This window comes from Antennarius striatus, chromosome 12, assembly GCF_040054535.1.
Source record: "Antennarius striatus isolate MH-2024 chromosome 12, ASM4005453v1, whole genome shotgun sequence".
Lineage (NCBI taxonomy): Eukaryota > Metazoa > Chordata > Actinopteri > Lophiiformes > Antennariidae > Antennarius > Antennarius striatus.
Genome location: NC_090787.1, coordinates 3,047,960 through 3,071,738, shown reverse-complemented (window position 1 = coordinate 3,071,738; position 23,779 = coordinate 3,047,960). Strand labels below are relative to the sequence as shown.

The following is a 23,779-nucleotide window of genomic DNA, read 5'->3' as shown; positions in this document are numbered from 1 at the left end:
ACAACCTGTAGGTGGTTTCCTGGTCACTAGGGAACAGTGTCGACTAAATGATTGATTAATATCAGGAAAAACATGCATCTAGGTAAAACAGTATTAGGTCATGAAAATAAAGCAGGTGGATTTCTGGCTCCAGCGCAGGTTGGAGTTAAAGGGGCCCTATTATGAAAATCACACTTTTTCAGGTCTCTACATATACATAGTGGTCCTCCCTAACCCGACCAACTCCTAGAATCTGGTAAACAAACACTTCCTCCATCAATAGATATTTGGACTTTTAGGAAGTCATGTCTCTGAACGACTCGATTTTCTAGAATAGGCATCCTTGACGTCAGACTTTGCACTCTGCTATTGGACAGAGTATTGGACGATATGGATTGGTGGACATGCTCAGGGGCGTGGACGATATGGACTGGTTGACACGCCCAAGGGCGTGGCCATCCCCAAGACGGAGTTCTTCGTGTCGGATGAGAGGCAGCAGTCTGTTGACATGGCGTCTGTGACAATTAGACAAGATAGTTGTTCAGTTGTTGGTTGTACAAATCAACACCAGTGTTTATTTTTCATCCCATCCAATGAAGAACAGAACAGACCGTGGTTGCATTTCATGTTTAATGGCTCTGTGCAGCTACATCTCCTGCTCGTTAGTTTGTGTGTGAACCACTTCACTCCAGCCTGTGTTAGCAACGAGGGTCAGTCCAGACGGGGCTTTGCCTGAGACTGGTCCTCATTCAAGGATCACTCCCAACCATAGGGACCAAGGACCTGCACCCTGGACCAAGGACCAAGGACCTGCACCCTGGACCAAGGACCAAGGACCTGCACCCTGGACCAAGGACCAAGGACCTGCACCCTGGTTAAGGTAAGTCTCACCACATTTATCTTTAGCAGTTGTCTGTTAGCATGAGTGATCAGTGCTATTTGGCTAATTAGGTGGTGCTGCTTTGTTTCGTGTTTGCGTGTGTGGCTCCAACGTGTGTGTGCTAAACCTACAGTACCTACTGTAGGAACAACGTGTGTGTGCTAAACCTACAGTACCTACTGTAGGTCCAACGTGTGTGTGCTGAACCTACAGTATCTACTGTAGGTACAACGTGTGTGTGCTAAACCTACAGTACCTACTGTAGGTACAACGTGTGTGTGCTAAACCTACAGTACCTACTGTAGGTACAACGTGTGTGTGCTAAACCTACAGTATCTACTGTAGGTACAACGTGTGTGTGCTAAACCTACAGTACCTACTGTAGGAACAACGTGTGTGTGCTAAACCTACAGTACCTACTGTAGGTACAACGTGTGTGTGCTAAACCTACAGTACCTACTGTAGGTACAACGTGTGTGTGCTAAACCTACAGTACCTACTGTAGGTACAACGTGTGTGTGCTAAACCTACAGTACCTACTGTAGGTACAACGTGTGTGTGCTAAACCTACAGTACCTACTGTAGGAACAACGTGTGTGTGCTAAACCTACAGTACCTACTGTAGGAACAACGTGTGTGTGCTAAACCTACAGTACCTACTGTAGGCACAACGCACCAGAGTTGGGCTCACATTTGATCTGTTTTCTTTTTGTCGGTTAGCATGAATGAAGTCATGCTATGCTAGGCTATGTAGGGAGGTCTCCTTTGTTTCGCGTTTGCGTGTTGTGTGTGTGTTTGTGCGTGCTGGACCTACAGTATAAAACTAAAACGCACGTAAGTTGGTCTCATATTTTCTTTTCTATTATCTGTCAGCATAAATAAAGTCAGCTAATGCTAGGCTAAGTAGGGAGTTGTGCTTTGTTTCGTATTGTGTGCGCGCACGTGTTAGAGTCGATTGTTTGTTGGTCGTCATAGCGACAACACACACAGGTCTGTCCTCCTTATCCAATATCAGAACATTGGTGTCCTGAAATTAGTGTCCCTCTTCCTTGTGCATCCTTTCAGCCCACAGCTTCAAGGGACGTGGGGGGCCAAACTGACCCAGTGGACACCCATCCTGTTGGTACACAGCTGTCCTGCAGGACTCTTCATTCCCACTATTGAAGTAAAGGTATGTACAAGTCATATTCCATACGGTGTTTTAGTAAAATTGGTTACACTAATTTTCTAAATATATTTGTCTATAGGTGTTAGTGAATGCACATGTGTTGATAGTAGTTCAGTAAAAAATAAGTGTTGTGTATTAGAATATTCCAGCAAGACAGTAAGTGAAGACTTTTTTGAGACAGATTCATGTATGTCATATATTATTTTGGCTCCTTATTTCGTTACGTTTGGTGTACCCCTCTACAAGATCCACTTTTCCAAAGGCTTTTGAAGGGACAATGCGACAATGAGTCAAACCTCACGAGACAGCCAACATTCTGTTAGTGTTACAATATTTTAATATTTCAAACAAACATGTTTTGAAATTCTGTTGGTAATTGTTCGCACGAAAACACAGTGAAAAGTAACCATACAAATAAATAAATTAGTAGCAAGTACCAGGATGTATTTTGAACACAATTTTTCTAAACAAAGAAATGAATCAAACAATATCAATAACAGTAAAGATCTATCTTTGTGTTTTATTGAACAGGTTTTGTAGCTGACATGTTGGACCTCATATGTGACAAAGTCTTGGTGGACCCCGTGCCATACACAAATGAGATGATGGTCATTCCTCTCCCCGAGAATCTGTCTGCCCAGTATGAGCGTCCTGACGAGGAGGTCATTGCCAGCCAGATGACCAGGTTCAACCAAGACTCGGTCTAAATCCAGCGTAATGGCCTTTGTCTTCAGGAAACTCCTGGCGTATGTGAAGGACCACACAGGCTGGGATGACAACCCGGATTCTGCGTCCTAAGTAGCCCCAGCATCAGCCAACAAAGGTGCGATAGGCCAGATGTCTGCACCATCTACAGAAAAAGGACACAAAACTATTTATTTCACAATGTTTTCAATCCCGAGTATTACAACTGTTGTTGATTTGCTGATAGGATGGCCCTGTGTTCTCATTATTATTATTGGATGTATTGTTTTATGTAAATAAATGCTTGTATATGTCAACATAAATGGATTGTGAATACCAAAAAATGTTCAACATGTCTATTAATAAGATAAAAATCAAGGTATCGCAAATACAATACATTACTTTGTTGTACCTATATATGTCATGTTACTGCATTAATGAAGGAATACCTAATGAAGCAAAATAAGATAACTAGTTTTTATTCCGACATTTTTCAAAGAACAACTTACCGATGTATTGGTCTCAGACTGAAGGGCCACACTCGGCCCTCAGTACGTGACCGGCCCTTTGTAGGGTGTACACGTTTAGGCACACAGGCTGGAACCCAGGATGTTGAGTCATGCACGGAACCTCATCAACCTGCAGACGGCTCCTAACCTACAGTGAAAAACATGGTAAAGGTCATTTGAATTTACAATTGTAAAAGTAGCCGAATACCGTAGAGACATAACTTTGTGGTTTAGATGAGAGCTTGTTACTTGTATCTCCAAACAGATGTTTTCTGCTTCTGTTGGCATACATTCAGTGTATACAGGAACACCTGTACAACAGGTGAAGACACCTCAAAATAGAGTAAAGGCACCACTGCAGTATGGTTCCATCATTTCACCATTAACCTGGTGTGATGGTAGCAGGTGTCAGCTCCGTGTGTCTCATCACAGAGGACTGCCTCAAACATTTAGCAGCTTAGTAACGGGTTAAATCAATGTGGTAGAAAAATAAAGTAACTTAGCCGTGAGCAGGAGCTAGCATTAGCCACATGGTAATAACTATCAGAACCACCATCAGACTTTACTGTCACTTATAGAAATACAGCAACATTTTAACAGTCAACACATCTGTACATATACTAAACACATAATAAGACATGTGACATTATTACTGTGATGAGAGGCGGGAGTAGAAGCTAAAGTAGCTACCGGACGATGCTAACGTCCTGTGATGACGTAGGTTACACAACAAAACAACACAGAACCAACTAAGTACCGTTCACACGGACTAACCAATCAGAAACGTCCTGCTGCAGCCGCACAGTCGGTGTTTCTTCAGGAGCTTCTGGGTCCGACTCAGGGTCATAGATGTACGGCGACACGATGGGTCCTCCAAACGCCATAATGCTAACAAACGTACCGCCGGTCAGTGTCCCGATAGCCTAACGCTCTACGTCAGAGGGGCGTGGCCCAGGTGAAGGAGGCGTGGCCCAGCGGAGCTCATTAACATACTGCAGCCGGAGGCCTGAAACGACGCGTTTTGTGAGGAGCTCAGATGAGCGATTTTGAAAAGCTGATATTTAGGACCACAGATCACTTCAGGTCAAAATATTTGGAATACAGTCTAGTTGGACATCTGGCAGCTGAATGACATTAAGTTAAAAATACATAATATGGGACCTTTAAGTGAAGCGGAGATAATGGACTGGAAGCGTCTTGGTGGCCGGAAACTAGGAAACACCTGGAAAAACACTGTGGAATATTTAACGTGGAGCGGTTTTCAAAGACAAAGTGGCTAACAGGTAGCTAATGTAGCAAACAGCTGACAGGTAGCAGCGGATCAGCCATGGTTAGCCACTCTCAGCTAGCTTCAGTCCTAAACCGGTGACTTCCGGTCAGAACGAGCCGCTGTTCGGTCTCTCTTTAAAGCCGCGCCTCCGCTTTGGGGACTCGGTTTAAATCAGACATTTTTATTCTTCAGTTCCATATTATAAAATATTAATAAAATTCTGTTTGTCTACACTTTCTGGTTCAGCAGTGTTTTTTTCTATTTATCACATTACAGGTTCTTCTTCCCAAAAACTCTTGCCCTACTTTTTTTGCTGCTATTACCTACAAATGTGAAGAAGTTGCACGTGGCAGCAGCCTGCTTCAATTTTGGATAGAAATTACTTCACGTTCATGGTGGCAGTGAAATATCAGCCGCTTCTGATTTAAGGCTTCTGGTGTCCCATCCTGGTGTTTCAGACACCAGGAGAGGGGAACGCCTCAGGATCCCCCCGGAGTAGCTGGAGGAGGTGTCTGGGGAGAGGGAAGTATGGGCATCCCTCCTGAGACTGTTGCCCCCGCGACCTGCCCCCGGAAAAGCGGTTGAGGGTGGATGGATGGAATTAATTCGTGTTTGTTTCCCTTGCAATTAAAGGAACACAAGTACTGATATGCTTTGAGTGCAACATCACCAAAATCATTAAGACAAACATAATAGTAACGATGAATTTCCTGCCTTTATATTTGTTAAACTATTCCGTAAAAAACTACATTCTTCAAAGATCTGTAGCTTCCGGTTGTGACTATCAAAATATTTAATAGACTAAGGAACTTTTACGTGTTTGTCCCCCCCTGCAATTAAAGTAAAACAAGTACTGATGTGCTTTGAGCACAACATTACCAAAATCTTTATGAAAAATATAATAGTAACGATGAATTTCCTAGCGTTGTATCTGTTAAACTATTCCGTGAAAACTACGTTATCGAAGGATATGTAATGGCTATGCCCTCTTGTGGACATAATGGGTTACTACAAAATCGTTTAAATAAAGTTAGACGATGTTAGATTGTCAAACAGCTTCCGGTTGGGACTTTTACATTTTTTTAATCGACGGAACTAATGCGTGCTTGTTCGCCAAGCAATTATAGTTAAACAAATACTGAGGTGTTTTAAGTACGACATCACCAAAAGCCTTAAGACAAATATAAAAGTAATGATGAATTTCCTAGCGTTATATCTGTTAAACTATTCCGTAAAAACTACGTTCTTGAAGGATGTGTAATTGAAATGCCCTCTTGTGGACATAATGGGTTACTACAAAAATATTTAGGTAAAGGTAGACGACGTTAGATTGTCAATAGCTTCCGGGTTGTGACTATCAAAATAATTGATAGACTAAGGAACTAATGCGTGTTTGTCCCCCTGCAATCAAAGTAAAACAAGTACTGATGTGCTTTAAGTACGACACCACCGAAATACTTAAGACAAGTATAATAATAACGATGAATTTCCTGCCTTTATATTTGTTAAACTATTCCGTAGAAAACTACATTCTTCAAAGATCGGTAGCTTCCGGTTGTGACTATCAAAATATTTAATGGACTAAGGAAATAATGCGTTTTTTCCCTCCTGTAATTAAAGTAACACAAGTACTGATATGCTTTGAGCACAAAATCACCAAAATCCTTATGACAAATATAAAAGTAACGATGAACTTCCTAGCGTTTTATCTTTTAAACTATTCCGTAAAAACTTTCTTGAAGGATGTGTAATTGAAATGCCCTCTTGTGGACATAATGGGTTACTACAAAAATATTTAGATAAAGTTAGACGACGTTAGATCGTCAATAGCTTCCGGTTGTGACTATCAAAAGTATTTTTAATCGACGTAACTAATGCGTTTGTGCCCTTGCAATTGAAGTAAAACAAGTACTGATGTGCTTTGAGCACATTACCAAAATCCTTATGACAAATATAATAGTAACGATGAATTTCCTAGCGTTGTATCTGTTAAACTATTCCGTGAAAACTACGTTATCGAAGGATATGTAATGGCTATGCCCTCTTGTGGACAGAATGGGTTACTACAAAATCGTTTTAATAAAGTTAGACGATGTTAGATTGTCAAACAGCTTCCGGTTGGGACTTTTACATTTTTTTAATCGACGGAACTAATGCGTGCTTGTTCGCCAAGCAATTATAGTTAAACAAATACTGAGGTGTTTTAAGTACGACATCACCAAAAGCCTTATGACAAATATAAAAGTAATGATGAATTTCCTAGCGTTATATCTGTTAAACTATTCCGTAAAAACTACGTTCTTGAAGGATGTGTAATTGAAATGCCCTCTTGTGGACATAATGGGTTACTACAAAAATATTTAGATAAAGTTAGACGACGTTAGATTGTCAATAGCTTCCGGGTTGTGACTATCAAAATAATTGATAGACTAAGGAACTAATGCGTGTTTGTCCTTCCTGCAATCAAAGTAAAACAAGTACTGATGTGCTTTAAGTACGACACCACTGAAATACTTAAGACAAGTATAATAGTAAAGATGAATTTCCTGCCTTTATATTTGTTAAATTATTCCGTAGAAAACTACTTTCTTCAAAGATCTGTAGCTTCCGGTTGTGACTATCAAAATATTTAATGGACTAAGGAAATAATGCGTTTTTTCCCCTCCTGTAATTAAAGTAAAACAAGTACTGATATGCTTTAAGCACAACATTACCAAACTCCTTATGACAAATATAATAGTAACAATGGATTTTCTAGCGTTATATCTGTTAAACTATTCCGTAAAAACTACGTTCTCGAAGGATATGTAATGGCTATGCCCTCTTGTGGACATAATGGGTTACTACAAAATCGTTTAAATAAAGTTAGACGATGTTAGATTGTCAAACAGCTTCCGGTTGGGACTTTAAAAAAAATTTAATCGACGGAACTAATGCGTGCTTGTTCGCCAAGCAATTATAGTTAAACAAATACTGAGGTGTTTTAAGTACGACATCACCAAAAGCCTTAAGACAAGTATAATAGTAACGATTAATTTCCTGCCTTTATATGTTAAACTATTCCGTAGAAAACTACATTCTTCAAAGATCTGTAGCTTCCGGGTTGTGACTATCAAAATACTTAATAGACTAAGGAAATAATGCGTGTTTGTCCCTCCTGTAATTAAAGTAAAACAAGTACTGATATGCTTTGAGCACAACATCACCAAAATCCTTATGACAAATATAAAAGTAACGATGAACTTCCTAGCGTTGTATCTGTTAAACTATTCCGTAAAAGCTACGTTCTTGAAGGATGTGTAATTGAAAGGCCCTCTTGTGGACATTATGGGTTACTACAAAACTATTTAGATAAAGTTACACGATGTTAGATTGGCAGTAGCTTCCGGTTGTGACTATCAAAAGTATTTTTAATTGACGTAACTAATGCGTTTGTGCCCTTGCAATTGAAGTAAAACAAGTACTGATGTGCTTTGAGCACAACATTACCAAAATCCTTAAAACAAATATATTAGTAACGAATAATTTCCTAGCTTTATATATTTGTTAAATTATTCCGTGAAAAACATACGTTCTTGAAGGATCTGTAGCTTCCGGTTGTGACTATCAAAATAATTTTAATCAACAGGACAAATACGTGTGTGTCCCCCCTGCTAAAAGCGACTACAATTTTGTAAACAATGCAAACTTCAAAATTAGTAATTTGCATGACTGTAACTCCTCTAAGTTCAACAGTAGCGGTAAAGACTGCAATGATGTCCCTGACAGAGGTAGCCAAAGTAGCTTCACCACCTGCAAGTCGTGCAATTCCTTCTGGCTGCAGTTTCTGTGTGCTAAAAAAGTGCCCTCCTGTGGTCAAGGGTCGTATTACACTTTCTATCTATACTCAAGTCTTACTTTTACATTGGAGTTCCCAGACGAACAATCATCTACTTTACCTTAAAAACTGTAACGAAAAGAGAGAACACTTTTAAAGGAAAGAAAATACAAGCAAAATAAGATATGCATGCTGAATTTATATTCGAGCCCTGAGCTCGGGTAGATGTACTCAAACGACTTCCTGCTCATCAAAGACATTTCCTACCCTCTTGTGGCCATGCTGAGTAACTACAACAGCAACAGTACATTGCCATACGCGATTAAATTAACACAAGCACTGATATGCTTTAAATACAACATCACCAAAAGACAGGGTTAGATGGAGGCAACTGATTTGCTGTGGCTACCCCTGCAGGGAGAGGGCGAAAGGAAAAGAAGAAGATGTATGTTAAACTATTCCGTTTAACATACACAACATAGTTATTTCGGGAGACTATCGATAATGATATTCTACGTTCTTGAAGGATATGTAATTGTTGTGCCCTCTTTTGGACGTAGTGGGTAACTACAAAAACATTCAAATTAATTTAGACGTTGTTAAATTGTCAATTGCTTCCGGTTGTGACTATTAAATATAATCTAAGTCCTACTTCGTGTTTGCCCCCCGTAGTTAAAGCGCATCATCGTGATATTCCATGATAATTTCATGACTTTATATTTCATATGATATTTCAGTTCACCTTGAATGTAGAATATGTCCTAGAACGTTAGTCATTATGTTGGATTTGTTGTTAGTTCATCGTTTGTGTTAGAGGGTGCCTGCTATGCTCTACAACCACCAGAGGGTGGCAGCAGAGCACCTCAGTATGGAGTTCGGTTGAGTTGGTCGTGATTTACTAAACCAGTACATGTGACTGGATGTGACTGTAATTAAACAACATACGCACTACAGCAGAGAGAAGCTGGTGTGCTGTGGTGATGCTGGAGCCTGTGTCCCGACCAACTCTCCATTTCTTCTGTGTGTGGTTGATTATTCTCAGGAATAAATACACAACTGATTCATCCATTCATCCAGAGCCATTCCTTATACAACCAGCAGAGCAGGGTGGTCACACATTCTCATTCATTCATCGTCTACTGCTGCTTCATCCGCTGTGGCTGTGGGGGGATCTGGAGCCTATCCCAGCTGACTGAGGGCGTGAGGCAGGGGAAAACTCCACAAACACGCACACACTCTCATACTACAGGCAATTTGGAACGGACAATTAACCTGAAGCGCATGTTTGAGTCGGAGAACCCGGAAAGAACCCACGCAGACACGATGAGAACACGCAAACTCCGCGCAGAGCGGGACGCGAACCCACAACCGTCTTGCTTATGCGGCGACAGCGCTTCCCACAGTTTTCTGGATTTCTGTCAAATACCTTTACTGTATTGTGAATTCACTTGACGGCCATAATTATGCAGTTGTGCAAGACCTAATGCATTTGTGGAGTCATCTAGATTATATGGTACAGTATAATAATTGTTCAAATTAAACCGTTAACATGATTTAATCATTATCTTTACATTTCACGTTTACTTTCGTTTTGTTTATTGCCATGATTTCTTAAGTAATATGCAAATTTAAATTGCTCACACAACTCGAGGAGGTGGGAGTATGGAGCATTTCACCATATAAATGTGTAGAACACTCGTGGGGTGTTCTAGTGCAGCTGATAACCTAATCTTAACCTAACCCAAACCCTTATAATACTGTGGAAATGATGAAATAATTATTGATAATTTTGAAAATACTTTCAAAATAAAAGCACGTGAGTTAAAGGTATCAAAATCTAATACCCCCCCCCCCCCCGTTTCTTACGCCTATGTTACGCCAAACATTTGAATTATTACCAAGGAGGAAATATTTGTGCGTCTCTGTGGTCGTTGGCAGAATTACACACTAAACTGTACTGACATTCAAAGTTAGTGATTTCAGAAATTAAAAATACGAACAAAAAAAAATTGAATTTCATTTTAATCTGAAGGTGTGTGTGTCAGTCTGTTTTGAATTCCGTGTCTTCCAGTCAGACCCGTACACTCATTACAGGTTCGGTTTCCTGTGGTGGATTCGGTTTGTGTCTCGGTTTCACGTGTAAACCCGGATAACGTCATGACAAGTCCAGAATCAATAGGGACCAAATGAACTACAATCGGTTTGCTTGTAAATGATGGATAATCCTAGTTTTCCATTTCAGAGGACCGTGGATCAGGTGTTCGGACTCGGTCTTTCCTCATACTTTCTTTCCCGGGGGGAGCCTTCGGGCTTTGGGTTCGGTTCGGTCCAGGCTCAGGTTGCCGTTCTGGCCGCCTCGCTCCTTCTCCACCTGCGGCACGCAGGTGCATCCCACCGCGATGGAGACGTAGATCTCCGTGTACGAATGGCGCCCCCCCACACAGGAGCCCGTCCGCTTCAGGATGACCGCGGGGGCGTAGACCGGGGTGCTGCGGTACCGGCTGCTCTCCTCACCGCGCGGCCCGATCAGGCAGCCTTTACACAGGCAGTAAGCCTCCGGGATGTACCGGGGATACCTGGTCAGGTTGTACGAGATCCTGCAACATGGAGAAATGCATGCTGGGTTATATTGATATTTAACTTTATTAGTAAGAACAACAAAGATCGTGCCTTTCCATGTACAGTGGTTGTATTATATCAATAAAGTTTTTTGAGGTGATTGCAAATTAAACTGTTTTCATGAATTTTAATTTTACCTACTGAGGGTAAAAATGGCGACTTGAACATATTTTGATATTATGGCTGTAAAATGTTCAGGAAATGCCCAAAGTCTGAGAGTTTTGGTCCTTTTTCGAAGGAGCACCTGAATTTAACTTTCCAACATCTGGTTAATGATAATTGCACGTTATGAAAAATAATCAGCAGATTAAAGGAAGAAAACTCCAAATACCGTTTTGTTTTTTCATGGCTTTCATGAAAATTAATTTTCTTATTGCTCATGAAGTTTTGTTTTGGCATTTGAAATGTGAATTTATACATGTTTAGAGTAATTGGCAGTAATTGTTTTGAGTCTAGGACTCTGGCTGTGCAAAAAACAGTGCAAAATAGTACTACAATATATGCATAGGCGAACAGTAGTGCAAAAACAGTGCAAAGGTATAAAAACACAGGAAAAAGTGCATTTTCAACATTCTTAAATAACATCTTTTTTAAGGGGTTCCACGCGCGAACCTGTACGCCCAGGGGGAGATGCTGAGTAGGTTGACTGGGAGGCGGGTCTTCCTGTCGGTCAGGGACCGAGCGGTGATCGGGCAGGACCGGTTCAGTTGGTCCTGCGGCTCCAGCTGCAGCGCGTGGTGGAAGGCGCTCATCACTCCGACCGAGAGACGTCCGAACATCTGCTCCAGGACCTCCTCCGGTAAATCCAGACAGGACCGGGCCCTGCTAGCCTTCTTTCGTACCCGTCCCACCCCGGCGGTCCAGTCCAGGAGCAGCACAGCAAGAACCAGGAGCTGCAGGACGCGGATCCCAAACATCTCGCTGAGGCGCGGTGCCAAAATGCGCGTCAAAAAGGTGCCTCTTACGCACGACGCGTGCGTTTTTACGCTTTTTTGAGTATGACAAGTAGGTTAGATGGCCAGAGGAAAAGTGACCGCCTTCGTCCCTCGTCTCTTTGACAGGTTACTTCCTTCTGTTATAATCCGGTGAAGCGATGGAAGCTCTGGAGAGCCAGCAGGAAAACAGTCCGCAGTCCTGGATCGGAAGCCGAGGCGGAGGACCGCCGCCAGGGAAACATTTTGGCAGGACGCGTCCGAAGTCAGAAGCGAACTGTCTGTTTTTTTTGTTTTGTTTTTAGGACGTCAAATCCGACAGGAACGAGTTTAGACGTTTGAGATCCAGCATCCAGAACGAGCCGGGACGGACAGAACCCTCCAGCCCTGGCAGTAAAACGAGCAGTCCAGGCTGTTGGCTCTGCTGCTGCCTCCTGGCTTCACACCAGAGCCTCCTGCACTTATTAAAAAGTGATTCCAGCTCCGTCCCACCTCTCCTGTCTGCTCCGATTTCATCAAGAAGCGTCCATATTGAGGACGAAGGACCCCAGATGGACAGGAATTATTTACAGAGACAACTAGAAGCGTGTTTTTTCTATTCCCCCACTCATGGGGCCAGCTTCCTGTTATTTAATATGATTTGAGCTGCGAATTCATGTCATGGAGATATATGTGAAGCTTTTGTGATACTCAGGACAGCATTTAAAGCCTTTAACCTCCTAAATCCTGCGTTTGAGCAGGTGTCTTGTCAAAAAAATATTTCTACAGCACAGGGAATCACAACCTGGAAACTTGAGTAGAGAAAATATTTAGTTTTATTTATGATATGTACAAAATGACTAGAAAGAAGTAAATAGGTAACGTGACAGTTGTGTCCTCTCTCAGGAGACGACAGAAAGCAGCTACTCTGGCAGCAGGTCTTCTCCCAGCTCCTCGTCGCCAAAGTCGCCGTCGTCTACCTGACCGTTGGCCGCCGTCTTGGATCTGTCCACCAGTGGGTTGGCGTGGGGCGAGTCTGTGGAGGACGGGTGTTTTTCTCCAGGTGAATTGAGCATAGAGAAGTGAAGATTACAGATGTGCGGGAAGACAGAGACCCTCTCTTCTCACCTATTCCTCTGCTGCTACCCTCGTGGGGTTGACCTGTGGGGGGAGGCGACCTCCTCCTGGCGCTCAGTCGCTCCCTGGTGCTGCTGCTGCTGCGGCTGCTGTCTGTGGGTTCACACCAGGACAACAGAAGCACAACCAACCATCAGCATTCTTAAAATGAATTTCAGATTTCATTTGACAAAGTTTCACAGGTAAGATGACAATGAGGTCATGGAATAATTCAGACGTTTGAATAAAACACCATGTGTTTTAAAAACATTTGTGTTTTTCTTCCATTTTTATTACTATGAGACACTAAATGAGTCTTGACGTCTGTCATGTCATCAATCTGTGTGTGTGTGTGTGTGTGTGTGTGTGTGTGTGTGTGTGTGTGTGTGTGTGTGTGTGTCAGAGGGTAGAAGCACGGCTTTGTGTTCCTGACGGAGGACGACTGAGCTGATTGCAAACATTGCAAACTGAGCTCATTGCAAACAGCAGCAAACTGCGTCTGGCAGCCAAGGTGGTCTTGGAAGATGACGAGAGCATCGACAACGTTCCGGAAAACAGGAAGTGGGAGGAGGTCCAATATTCCAACTATCCACAAATTCTCCGACATCTCACACAAGGCTTCACACACTGCTGGCACTCTGAAGCCTTGGAACTGAAAACCAACTGTTTTCTTGCTATTTTATTTTTTTTACCAAAAAGCGCCTGGGAGACTAAAAAGAGAGACGAGAACACGCTGGAGGTCAGAGGTCAAACTGTCTCTGATGATTCTGAGCAGTAAAACTTTTATGGATGATTTTATGGATGGTATGGATGATCATAACATCTGATCTGATCTGATTTTGCACCACATGTTCCCGCCTCAAACTTCACAAATAAATAACAACAACAAACACTGCACAGCTGCTTACGAAAGAGAAAACAACAGATAAGTCATGTGATCAAAGCTGAAGACAAACAACTTCATGAGCAGGGAGGGTCCAAAATCACAAGTATGTGAAAGCTTCTGCTCATCCCTCCTCCTCTTTATCACTCCTCACTCTTCCTCCTCCTTCAGAGCAAACGCTGACCGCAGCCCATCATCTCTGTGGTAAAAACCAGTTTGAATCATTTAAAGCCCCAGACCTTCATGTGAATCGAACGAGTCAGGAAGGAGTCAACGAGTCCTGAATGGAAAAACGCCCCCAAAACGATCCAAACACCCGAGTCCAGTTCTTTTTTCTCTTTTTTCTTTCTCTTCTCTTCCATTCTTTTTCTGCTGTATTCTCAATTTTTTTCCGCTTCTTATTTTTTCTCTCTTTTGTTTTCCTACTCTCCTTCATTTTTTGATAGATCTCCATTCCTTCCATCTTTTTCTATTTTCTTTCTTTCATTTTATCTGTTTATCTTGTTCTCTCTCTCCAGTCTGTTTTTCACATCTTCTGCAGATGTCGGATTCGGTCCAGAACACATTTAACCTTTGCTGACGTAATTCAGTTGGTACCGTAACGACGAAGAGGCAGCAGGAAGCTTCCACTGAATTTGCTTCCTGTGTTTTATGCTCGTTGCAGAGGATGAAGAGGAGGGGTTAAAGACTCGTCTAGCCCTAAATCACCGTGGCAACTACTCATGTGGAGTGAAAACCTTACGCACCTCTCCCTGAGTCCAACCGTGGACTGAGTGGTTTAGAGTCAGGCTGAGGTGCTGGATGGCATAGAGGAAGAGGACAGAAGGACGAAGGCAGAAGAGACAGAGTGGCAGGAAAGAAAGGAAAGACAGATTAGTGTCTGGAAGAAACTTCACACAGAAAGCAAAGACAGGCGAGCTGAGAGCAGCACGTGTGCATCAGTGTTGGCATCGACGACCATCTCACCTCCTTTAACATCCGTCTCTGATGCGCCATGAGGAAGTCAGAGAGAGGTTAAACAATCAGCAACAGGAAGGATCAAACACAAAAGTTTCTTCTCAAATGATGCAGTTAAAGCTACAGCAGAATTAAAAAACACCATGAAACAGGAAAAGCATCAAAACAAGCTGGAGTTTTGCTCTTCTCATTTGTTAGAACACGCGGGAATAATCAAAGTTTTGGCAGAGGCGAATTAACAAGTGCCTGATTTAGAGCGAAGCTGGGCCTCATTTCAGCGTTTGGAAAACGTCTAGTTTGCCTGGACTTCATTTAAAATCTACTGATGAGCCAGTTTTCCAGCGCTGGAGCCGGTCGGGAATATGTGGAATTTGCTGTGGACCTGCAGCGGAGGAGTGCTATAACTGTGAATGTTTGTCTCCTCCTGTGTCTCTATGGTGCAAGACTACATCCCACATTCACATATGGGATGGGGGGAGAGGGTTAGGGTGACCCTCCCCTCCGAGAGGCTCAAGGCATACCCATAATGCCGGCCTTCTTAGGCGAGGCGAGGACAGGTGGGGAGACTTTCCAGCAGCATGAGGGAGAGGAGAGAAGGAGGTAATGACATGAACACAACTTACTGGAAACGAGGCGTAATATAATCTGGATGTTGGATTTTCTTATGTATGTCACTTTACTGGTGAAGTTTTCCGGCCCACAAAACCAGTGTGGACACACACATCACACACACACACACACACACACATGCTCCTGGGTGACGGACTAAGAGCAATTCATAAACCAGAATGGTTGGGGACAGGTTTTTATGCTCCTGCAGGAAACGCTTGATAATTTGGACCTGCGCCTTCCAAACATTTCCAGAATGTTCAAACCTACCAGCACTGCTGGCGCTGCCCTCTCTGCTCCCTCTCCGGCCTCTGGCGCTGCCCTCACGCCCCGACTTCACCCTCTGCAGGGAGAAAGAGAGAAGAGGGACCAGAAGAACCATCAGCTTCCATGACGATAACAGGAAACACTTTTACAAACTGTGTACAGCGTGAATCTGTGACAGTTTGTAGCTGCTGATGCAGAGCAGCAGAACAAAGGGACCAGAAAGACGCACCTGTTCTCTGAGCTCCTTCATCTTCTCGGCCTTCTTCAGCTTGTTGGAATATTCTTGGACATCCTCCAGTCCCATTTCTGAACACAGCCTCACCAAGAAACGCAGGCCTGGAAAAAACACAATTAATTTTTTTTATAGTCTGATCAATGAATCGTCTGCTGTTTCTCAGATGTTCTGTTAAAAACAGGAAGCAGCTGTACATTCAACATTTTCTGGAAACTTCTGGTGGATGTCCTTGTATGTGTCCAGAGCTCTCTGGTAGTTCCCTGTAAAGACAAAAGAACACCTTTAAAGGGGGTCATATTAATGAAAACACTTTTTTTTCTGGTCTCTACATATATTGTGGTCCTCCCTAACTGTACCAATCCCTAGAATGAGGAAAACAAACTGGTCCTGTTTCACAAGTCCAAAAACTCGTGAAACTCCTCTGTTAGAAAAGACCTAATTACATTTCACTAGACTGGACTAAACAGAAGGAGATTAAAGGTCATTTATTATTCCAGCACAAAGACTCAGAGGAGAATGATTCTCACCACTTCGGCGATAGCAGCTTGCCACCATCAGCTTCCACTTCTCCTGGGTCGGTCTGTGGAATAAAGATATCCACCAAGTCAGGAGAGACAACCAGAAATCACCTGTCCATCGTGATTCACTACATACTGTATGAGCGTCGCTCTTTCAAAGTACTGAACAGCCTTCTCGCAGAATTGTGTCTCGATGTAATAAGCACCCAGCCACTCGATCACGTCGATGTTGGAGGGGAAGTATCTGAACGACTAGCCACAAAACGTACCAGTGAGACTGACAGCTGATGAGGTCCTCAGTTTGTCTATCAGCAAACAGAACAACATGATTGTGTTTCCTGCACCTCATAGTAGTACTGGAAAGCCTGAGACTTGTCCCCCTCGCCATCATGCAGCTCTCCCAGTTTGGCCAGTACATGGGGGTCAGTGGGGGTGACGCTGATGACCTGCATCAGCCACTCGATCGCCTGCTGGGGATCCCCCAAAAGCTCATATCTGAACCGATGAGTCAAGGATCAAGGGAAAGGACGAGCAGGTCGGACACTTAAACCTTATGTTTCATTAAGACCCGTCAAGTAGGTTTTGTGCGGTCCTGCTAACAGAAAAATAAATGAAATAAGACAGGATACAGGTTGGCCAGCTGGTGCATGACTTGGTCACTGTTCCTCAGGATGGCGTGGAGCTTCAGGAAACAGTCCAGAGCCTCCTCCAGACGACTCAGCTTCTTATAAGTCAGACCTGGAAGAAGGCAGAGGATAGAGAGTCAGAGACTGAAGTGCTTTAAGGTTCATCTGGGAGGGAATGGTGTGGTGGAAATGGACTGACCCAGGTTGTAGAGGGCCTGAACGCAAGAAGAATCATTCCTTAGTGCCTCTTTGTAAAACTCTGCAGCCTTTTCATAATCTTGCTTGACAAACACCGTGTTGCCTTTGTTGGTCAGAGCTGACGGGTTGTAGCGGTCAGCGTTCATGGCGAGGTCGGCGTATCGGTCTGCCTGGTCATAGTCTCTCTCCTGTCAAAGATCGGAGAGGGGTCATTTGAGTGGGACTCGGAGCTGTGGAATGGAAGCCATGTCTTCTGTTTCAGCGGGTTGTCTGAGAGGTTCTCACCAGGAAGAAGAGGGAGGACAGGTTGGTGGCTGCCGCACTCTTCACTCTGCTGTCCTTTTTCTCAAATGTCTTCAGAGTTTCCACTGCCTGATGAGACGTCATGACAGCATTCAGGGTTAAAGCACAGCAGTGTTACTCAAGCACCGCCTTACATAATATAAAACATGATGTTTCTGTCTGTTCTAAAGTCCAGATGTTCAAATCTAACTGTACTGCAAGTGAATTTTCATTTCTGACTTCAGGTTTTCCTCTGTAGTCTGTGGGGTTTAAAACAATAAGTGTTTCTAAACCTTCCTTGTTTTGGGGAAAAGACCAGCTTTAAGTCATCATACAACAGGGAAAGACAGCAGAAAATCAGAGGAAGAGAAGACTCACATACCTCCACCTGAGACATGCAGACGGACAAGAAGCCAGACAAAGCAAGAAACAACGGAGGGATATGAGAAGGAGAAAATTAATGTGATGCAGCACACTGGTGGAACAGCTACAGGCCTCGTGAGATCAAATTCTGCGATTTGTGCAGGGTTGTTGATGTGGTGGAGTGTCATCATTTGTGTGGACTCTTCCAACGCCTGGTTAAAAACATAGTTCTCCACCCTTGCTTGTTTATTTTCTCCTGGCAGCTCAATAACTCACTACAAACCTCCTTTAGTTTGTGTCTTTTTCTCCAAGAATTAAATTTGATTTAGATTTCTTCACTATTTTTTATCCTCCACTCTGTTGCTACATAAGAGGCCCACGCTGGTGTTTTTGCAGTTGATTTGATCTGAAAGAGCCTTTCACTGGAGAAAGCAGTCATGTGTGAGAGCCGGCCAATAGCAGCACAGACAAACGATGACATAAGCAAAAGTCGGTCACCTGGTTGAAGTCCTTCTGTCTGAGGTAGGTGATGGCTTTATTTATCTCCAGATCGTTGGCGAGCTCGACGTACTGAGAGCTTTTCAGCATATCCACACACCTAAAACGAAGCACAACAATGACACACTTCATTCATCTCCCATTACATCATGTCATGCTTTCTGCAAAATAGCACGTGTTCTTAGTTCTAATTCTGAACACGGGGCTATATTTTGCTTTCATTTACTGCGGTGATGAAAGGTATTCCCCTAGTTTAAAGAATGCATTGGATGGGAATGTAGAGCATGTGTGCAGAAGGAAGGGGGAGCAGAGGAGGGTGAGATCCGCACAAATTCTTCACAGCAGCAAGAGGATGCAAAAGCTTGGTTTATTGTTATTTTCAGCAGCAGAGGGAGACAAATAATCCCTTTTCAAAGCTCTGCTTCTTTTTAATGTGACCAAAAACATGTGAGGAAAGGCGGGTTTGAATCAAGAGAAAATGACAATTCCCTCTTTCCACTAGTTTTGATTCTCTGTGGTCGTATCTTCCACCTTGAAAATAGGAGCCAAAAAAAAAAAAAGACAAACCAGTCAAATCCAGTGGCAAAAGAATTCTCAATGACCGGAGCGATGAGCTTGGCTGCAGTCATGATCGACTTTTCAGCCTGGAATTTTCTGTATGAGGAGAGAACACAGCCTGTTTGTGTTGATCATGTTTTAGTGAAGGCAGAAGTGTGTTTGCGATGTTTTTCTTACAGATCTTTCTCCATCTGGTGAAGAGTGTCGTTCTTAATGGCCTCCACGTACATGTCCGAGCTGGTTTCATCCTGAGAGTGAAGACAGGACACAGATTAAATCTGACATATGGACTGAATTCTATTAAACAAACAAAAACGTAAGCAAACATGTAATACTGCAGCTCACGTGAGATGGAATGTACTTGTCTTCATCATCAATGCCCAGAGGAACTGAGATCAGTTTTTGGAAGGCCTTCTTCATCCTATCCCGATCTCCGATAGCGTAGTAGCACAGGATGAGGTTGTAGCCCGTCTTAATGTTGGCGCTCTCACTCATGATCTGCTCGAAGGATGTGATGGCATCAGAGTACTGACCCATGTGGACGAAGACCATGCCGATATTCTGCATGATCTTGATCCTCAATTCGGTGTGGGCATTGGAACTCTGATCCAGAGCCATTCGGTAGAGTTTGATAGCTTTTGGATAGTTCTTCTGTTTGACGTAGATGTTGGCCATGTTCACTTTTAGGCATCCTGAGGGAGCAGCACAGAATGAAGATGCTGCTGCCATGGCGATGTGGCCTTTAATTCACAAGGACGGTTAAACCTGAGGAGAGCACACAGCTCAGGGCGCCACTTACCTGCGTTACTTAACATCTTATTCTTCACGATGACTTGGTAGGTGTTCAGGGCCTCTGGGTACATTTCGCTTTTTGTGTACTGGTTAGCAAGGTTTAGTAAAACCTGGTAATTAGAGACACATTCAATGTAAATGATCAACTTTCAGAAATTACATAAGAAGAAGTCAGAAAGTGAATACAAATATCTCCAGCCCGACTTACAGAGAATGTAATGTCCAAGTTGGCGTGGTCCGCATCACCGGTCGATTCCCGTTGTCTCACCAGCGCTCTCTCTTTCCTCCCAGCCTCTTTGGCCTTATCCAGAGCCTGGAGAATCACAGCACACAAGCACAGCTCAGCAGCAGAGGAAGCAGCACCCTCTTCCAAGGCAATCCCTCTGTGATTGATATGGTTTATCTGATACTGATATTTAACTCTTTAAATCAATACAAAAACAGAAAATCTCAGCTACTAATTGATGAGTTAAAATGAGTTAAGGAAGGACAGAGTCTCACCAGTTGTAAGTTGCCGATGCTCTGAGCCATGCAGCTCTCTCTTATCAGCTCATTCACTTTCTTCTCCAGGAGCTTCACTTTCTCCTCGGGCCTGAAAGAACACAGACGCAGAAATTTAACATATGACAATGCTGCTTGTTTCTCACATTAAGGCTTAAGATACAGGTTACATAAGTCACAGACACCCCATGACAGAGAGAACCATGTTCAAATATGATGTTCCTACATCCTGCTTTGGTTAAATGGAAGCCAGATATTATATTTCTATAAACACGGGTAAACCATCATTTATGTAACTTCAACTTGTAATCTATGCAGCAAGTATTACCACAGATTGAATGTTTTTAGTGTGGATTTAAGAGATAATATTTCTATTTTTACAACGTGATCACATTCTATGGCAGCAAACCAATTTAAGGATTGTTCTGCAGGATTCCTGTGGTCATTTTAGATAGATAGATAGATAGATACTTTATTAATCCCGGAGGAAATTGCATTACAGGTTAAATAAGATTTAAAACTGCCTGATTTTCTGAGTGTCATTAGGAATCTAAGTTGATTTTCTTGGGAGGAGGTGAATACTCATTTCTGCGATCTGCCCTCACACGACCTGCATATGTAGACGTGAAATTCTTGGAAACAACAGTTAATTTTCTTAAATCTATGAAAATTACTATAAGAATAAATTTTTGATTCAGTAAATATATAAACATAAGCAGGATAGATTCAACAGACACACCAGTTAAAGTCTGACAACTTACGTGTTCTCATTCTTTGCTTCGAGCGGCGGTGCAGGACCTCTAGACTGGCCCAGAGGATCAAAGGTGGAGCCTGAAAACACAACATCATTATTATCACTCGTTACTCCTATGTGATGGAACATATATATATATCATCTAAATGTTCCAGTGCAAACAGGTTTAGATTCATTGAAAACAACGAGACTTATGAAACTGCTGTAATGCTGACAATGTTGTTCTGCAACTGGGAAGAATGTGGACACAATAAAACAAGGGCATCCGCAGAATCACGAATGAAACCCGAGTCATGTTTTGACACACGGATCAGAAGTTGAGCTGAACTCACCACGGGTCATGGAGGAGGTGTATCCAGCAGCTCTGACGGCTGTCATTGGTCGGGCTGCTCCATCCTGTCATAAAAACAACAAAATGAGTCAACAATGAAAAATGGATTTGCATCTTTTATCAATGTAGAGCAGAACAAGTTGTCATTGATCTTATTTCTTATCTTCATTTTTTAGTTTGTAAGGCACAGGGTAATTGTTTAATGTTCCTTTCCTAACTTACACTGCTTGATTTTTATCTTTCTTCACATCGTTGTACTTTTCATTGGTGTTTGTTTCCACGTACAAAAACATCAGTGAGTTTCTCAGTGTTTCCTTTTCTCCTGGTGTTTATCCAGTATTATTCGTTATGTAATGCCTGAGCAGTGGATATATACAATTTCCTCTGGGATTAATAAAGTAAGTAAGTAAGTAAGTAAGTAAGTAAGTAAGTAAGTAAGTAAGTAAGTAAGTAAGTATCTATCTATCTATCTATCTATCTATCTATCTATCTATCTATCTATCTATCTATCTATCTATCTATCTATCTATCTATCTATCTTATTCTGATTCTGATGAGACGTCCTGAGCTCTCTACATAAGGCCAAAATAAAACCACTGATGGTGACAATCAATGCGACCTCTACAGGTTCTCACCTGTACAGCTCCAGTTATGGGTCTTCCCATTGAAGACACCATCGGAGTCCGAGCCTTCGTAGGACAAGTAGAAGACGGGTAAGAATTATTAGGACTTGTTAAAATAGCAAAACATTAATATATTCCTTCATCAGAGTCATATCTGAAATGCTGCTTGTGAAAAACTATGTTTTAAGTTGAACAAATACATCTGATTCACAAGAGCTGTACAACAAGTTTATAAAACTTGACAAGTAAAGTATAGAACGATTGATTGTCAGTTCACCTCAGTAGACTGAAATCCTTTCAGTGCAGCAGTCTACATGCCAACCTTTTCTTTATGAGAAACTACATCAAAAAATAAAGGAAATATGGGAATGACGTAATTACAGAAATGCTCTGAATAGGAATGGGACTAAAGTTGGTGATGGACGACGGAGTAAGGAAGCAAGATTAAAATTGTTTTTGGTGGGACAGTTTGCGGTGACCGAACAGTTTGAACTGGATAAAGTTTTATCGCTCACACGACTCTGTTCTTTTAACAGTTGCAGGTTTGAAATCAGGATTTCATTGTACTTACTCCAAAAGACGAAGCTAAAGGTCGAGCTCCAATTGCAGTCCCAGGAAATTTGGCAGTCATCTGAATAATTAAGAACAAAGAAGGACAGGATGTATTAATAATAGTTAGGGTAATAGTAATGAACGACAAGACATACTGTATTAGTAGTGGTAAGGGTACTAGTAATAGACCCTGAGGGTCTCAGACAGGTCTAGACTCACAGGAGGTCTTCTTCCATGACTTGTCCTGACTGCTCGCTGGAAGCCCACATCATTCTCCAGCTCCTAAAAATTGATTAAATTATAGACATTTTGAACAACAATGTAGAAGTGTCGTAAAAACAGTGACTCAACATCAATTTAAAATCATCTGTGTGCTGTGGGCTCCTGTCATGTAGCGGTCCTGCTAGCTGTGGTCGTAATTGTTGACTTTCGGACCGTTAGCTAAAAACAAGCTAAAGCATTCTGCCCAATGTGGAAACAGAAGGTGGCAGATAACTTTATCTGTGCACTTATAAATATATTTTTAAACTCACCTCCGAGTCAAATATAGGATTGTAGTCGTTATAACCCGAATAAAGATCATCTTCTTCCACAGCGAGGTGCGCATTGTCCATTTCCAACGCGACCCGGGAGTTAATTCAAAAGAAATGAAAAAGCCTCTTGGATGAGAGGCGAAACGTCTTCAAGAAACTTTCTTACAGACCAGTGGATTGATTTAAACAGCTTTGGATAACCATGACCTGGATAACTGAGAACCTACAGTTACTTCAGATTCTCTGTTTGTTGTCACAATCCCAGAATTCCAAGCAGCTAGGGCGGGAGTGGTTCCTGTATTATCCTCTGATTGGTTAGACAAACGTCAATCATCACGAAGCCTTGCTACAATTGGTTGAACCAGTCCTCTGTTGCTAAGATACAAGTGTAACAAGCCAATTTTGATTTGTCGTGGAGAGATTCAGATTTATGTGACGATAAAAAAACATTTCGTGACCAGCTGCAGGAAATACACGGTTGTGTGATCGGCATTTTGTTTTGTTATTGAAAGGTGGTCATTATCTTAATCATTTGTTACTGTTGTGTCTTTATTTTATGATATTAACACGGATGTATGAGTAGGGCACAGTTGCGCATGCGTTATCGAAATAACAACGAACATTATATATAGGCAAACTGTGGTAATAATAAGTGTTCCCTGACCGGGAATCGAACCCGGGCCGCGGCGGTGAGAGCGCCGAATCCTAACCACTAGACCACCAGGGATTGATATTTCTGGAATCAG

At 42.4% G+C, this 23,779-nt stretch overlaps 2 protein-coding genes, 2 long non-coding RNA genes and 1 other non-coding gene across 15 annotated transcripts; 1 reads left to right on the top strand and 4 right to left on the bottom strand.

Moving 5' to 3' along the window:
• The first annotated feature begins 474 nt into the window (after window positions 1–474).
• Window positions 475–2,675, top strand: LOC137605253 (uncharacterized). The gene is made up of 3 exons (XR_011037714.1): window positions 475–859; window positions 1,925–2,030; window positions 2,559–2,675. It is a non-coding gene; the product is annotated as an uncharacterized lncRNA (long non-coding RNA).
• LOC137605252 (uncharacterized) lies at window positions 2,356–4,683 on the bottom strand. The gene is made up of 3 exons (XR_011037713.1): window positions 3,995–4,683; window positions 3,221–3,368; window positions 2,356–2,877 (listed from the first exon to the last, which is right to left on the bottom strand). It is a non-coding gene; the product is annotated as an uncharacterized lncRNA (long non-coding RNA).
• A 5,628-nt stretch (window positions 4,684–10,311) lies between these two features.
• On the bottom strand, window positions 10,312–11,994 carry il17d (interleukin 17d). Its single transcript, XM_068328524.1, has 2 exons — window positions 11,539–11,994; window positions 10,312–10,904 (listed from the first exon to the last, which is right to left on the bottom strand). Exons 1-2 carry the CDS (start codon window positions 11,841–11,843, stop codon window positions 10,586–10,588), a joined length of 624 nt encoding a protein of 207 aa, XP_068184625.1. The 5' UTR covers window positions 11,844–11,994; the 3' UTR covers window positions 10,312–10,585.
• A 661-nt stretch (window positions 11,995–12,655) lies between these two features.
• Window positions 12,656–23,376, bottom strand: ift88 (intraflagellar transport 88 homolog). 11 transcript variants are annotated; one of them, XM_068328510.1, is made up of 27 exons: window positions 23,034–23,373; window positions 22,720–22,782; window positions 22,520–22,579; window positions 21,961–22,014; window positions 21,327–21,390; window positions 21,002–21,071; window positions 20,241–20,331; window positions 19,948–20,052; window positions 19,747–19,849; window positions 19,293–19,639; window positions 19,125–19,195; window positions 18,957–19,043; window positions 18,390–18,489; window positions 17,532–17,618; window positions 17,248–17,434; window positions 17,052–17,160; window positions 16,767–16,917; window positions 16,559–16,674; window positions 16,432–16,484; window positions 16,099–16,164; window positions 15,899–16,005; window positions 15,673–15,745; window positions 15,315–15,359; window positions 14,803–14,820; window positions 14,583–14,633; window positions 12,966–13,067; window positions 12,656–12,873 (listed from the first exon to the last, which is right to left on the bottom strand). In XM_068328510.1, the coding sequence occupies exons 1-27, from the start codon at window positions 23,112–23,114 to the stop codon at window positions 12,761–12,763; spliced, it is 2,574 nt and encodes an 857-aa protein (XP_068184611.1). In that variant the 5' UTR covers window positions 23,115–23,373; the 3' UTR covers window positions 12,656–12,760. The 11 variants fall into 11 exon arrangements, with proteins under 11 accessions (XP_068184611.1, XP_068184610.1, XP_068184617.1 ...); XM_068328509.1 differs by having other exon boundaries at window positions 12,656–13,067; window positions 23,034–23,375; XM_068328516.1 differs by lacking the exon at window positions 14,583–14,633.
• Window positions 23,377–23,688: 312 nt separating this feature from the next.
• trnae-cuc (transfer RNA glutamic acid (anticodon CUC)) lies at window positions 23,689–23,760 on the bottom strand. The gene has a single exon. It is a non-coding gene; the product is annotated as a tRNA-Glu (tRNA).
• Between the last annotated feature and the right edge of the window lie 19 nt (window positions 23,761–23,779).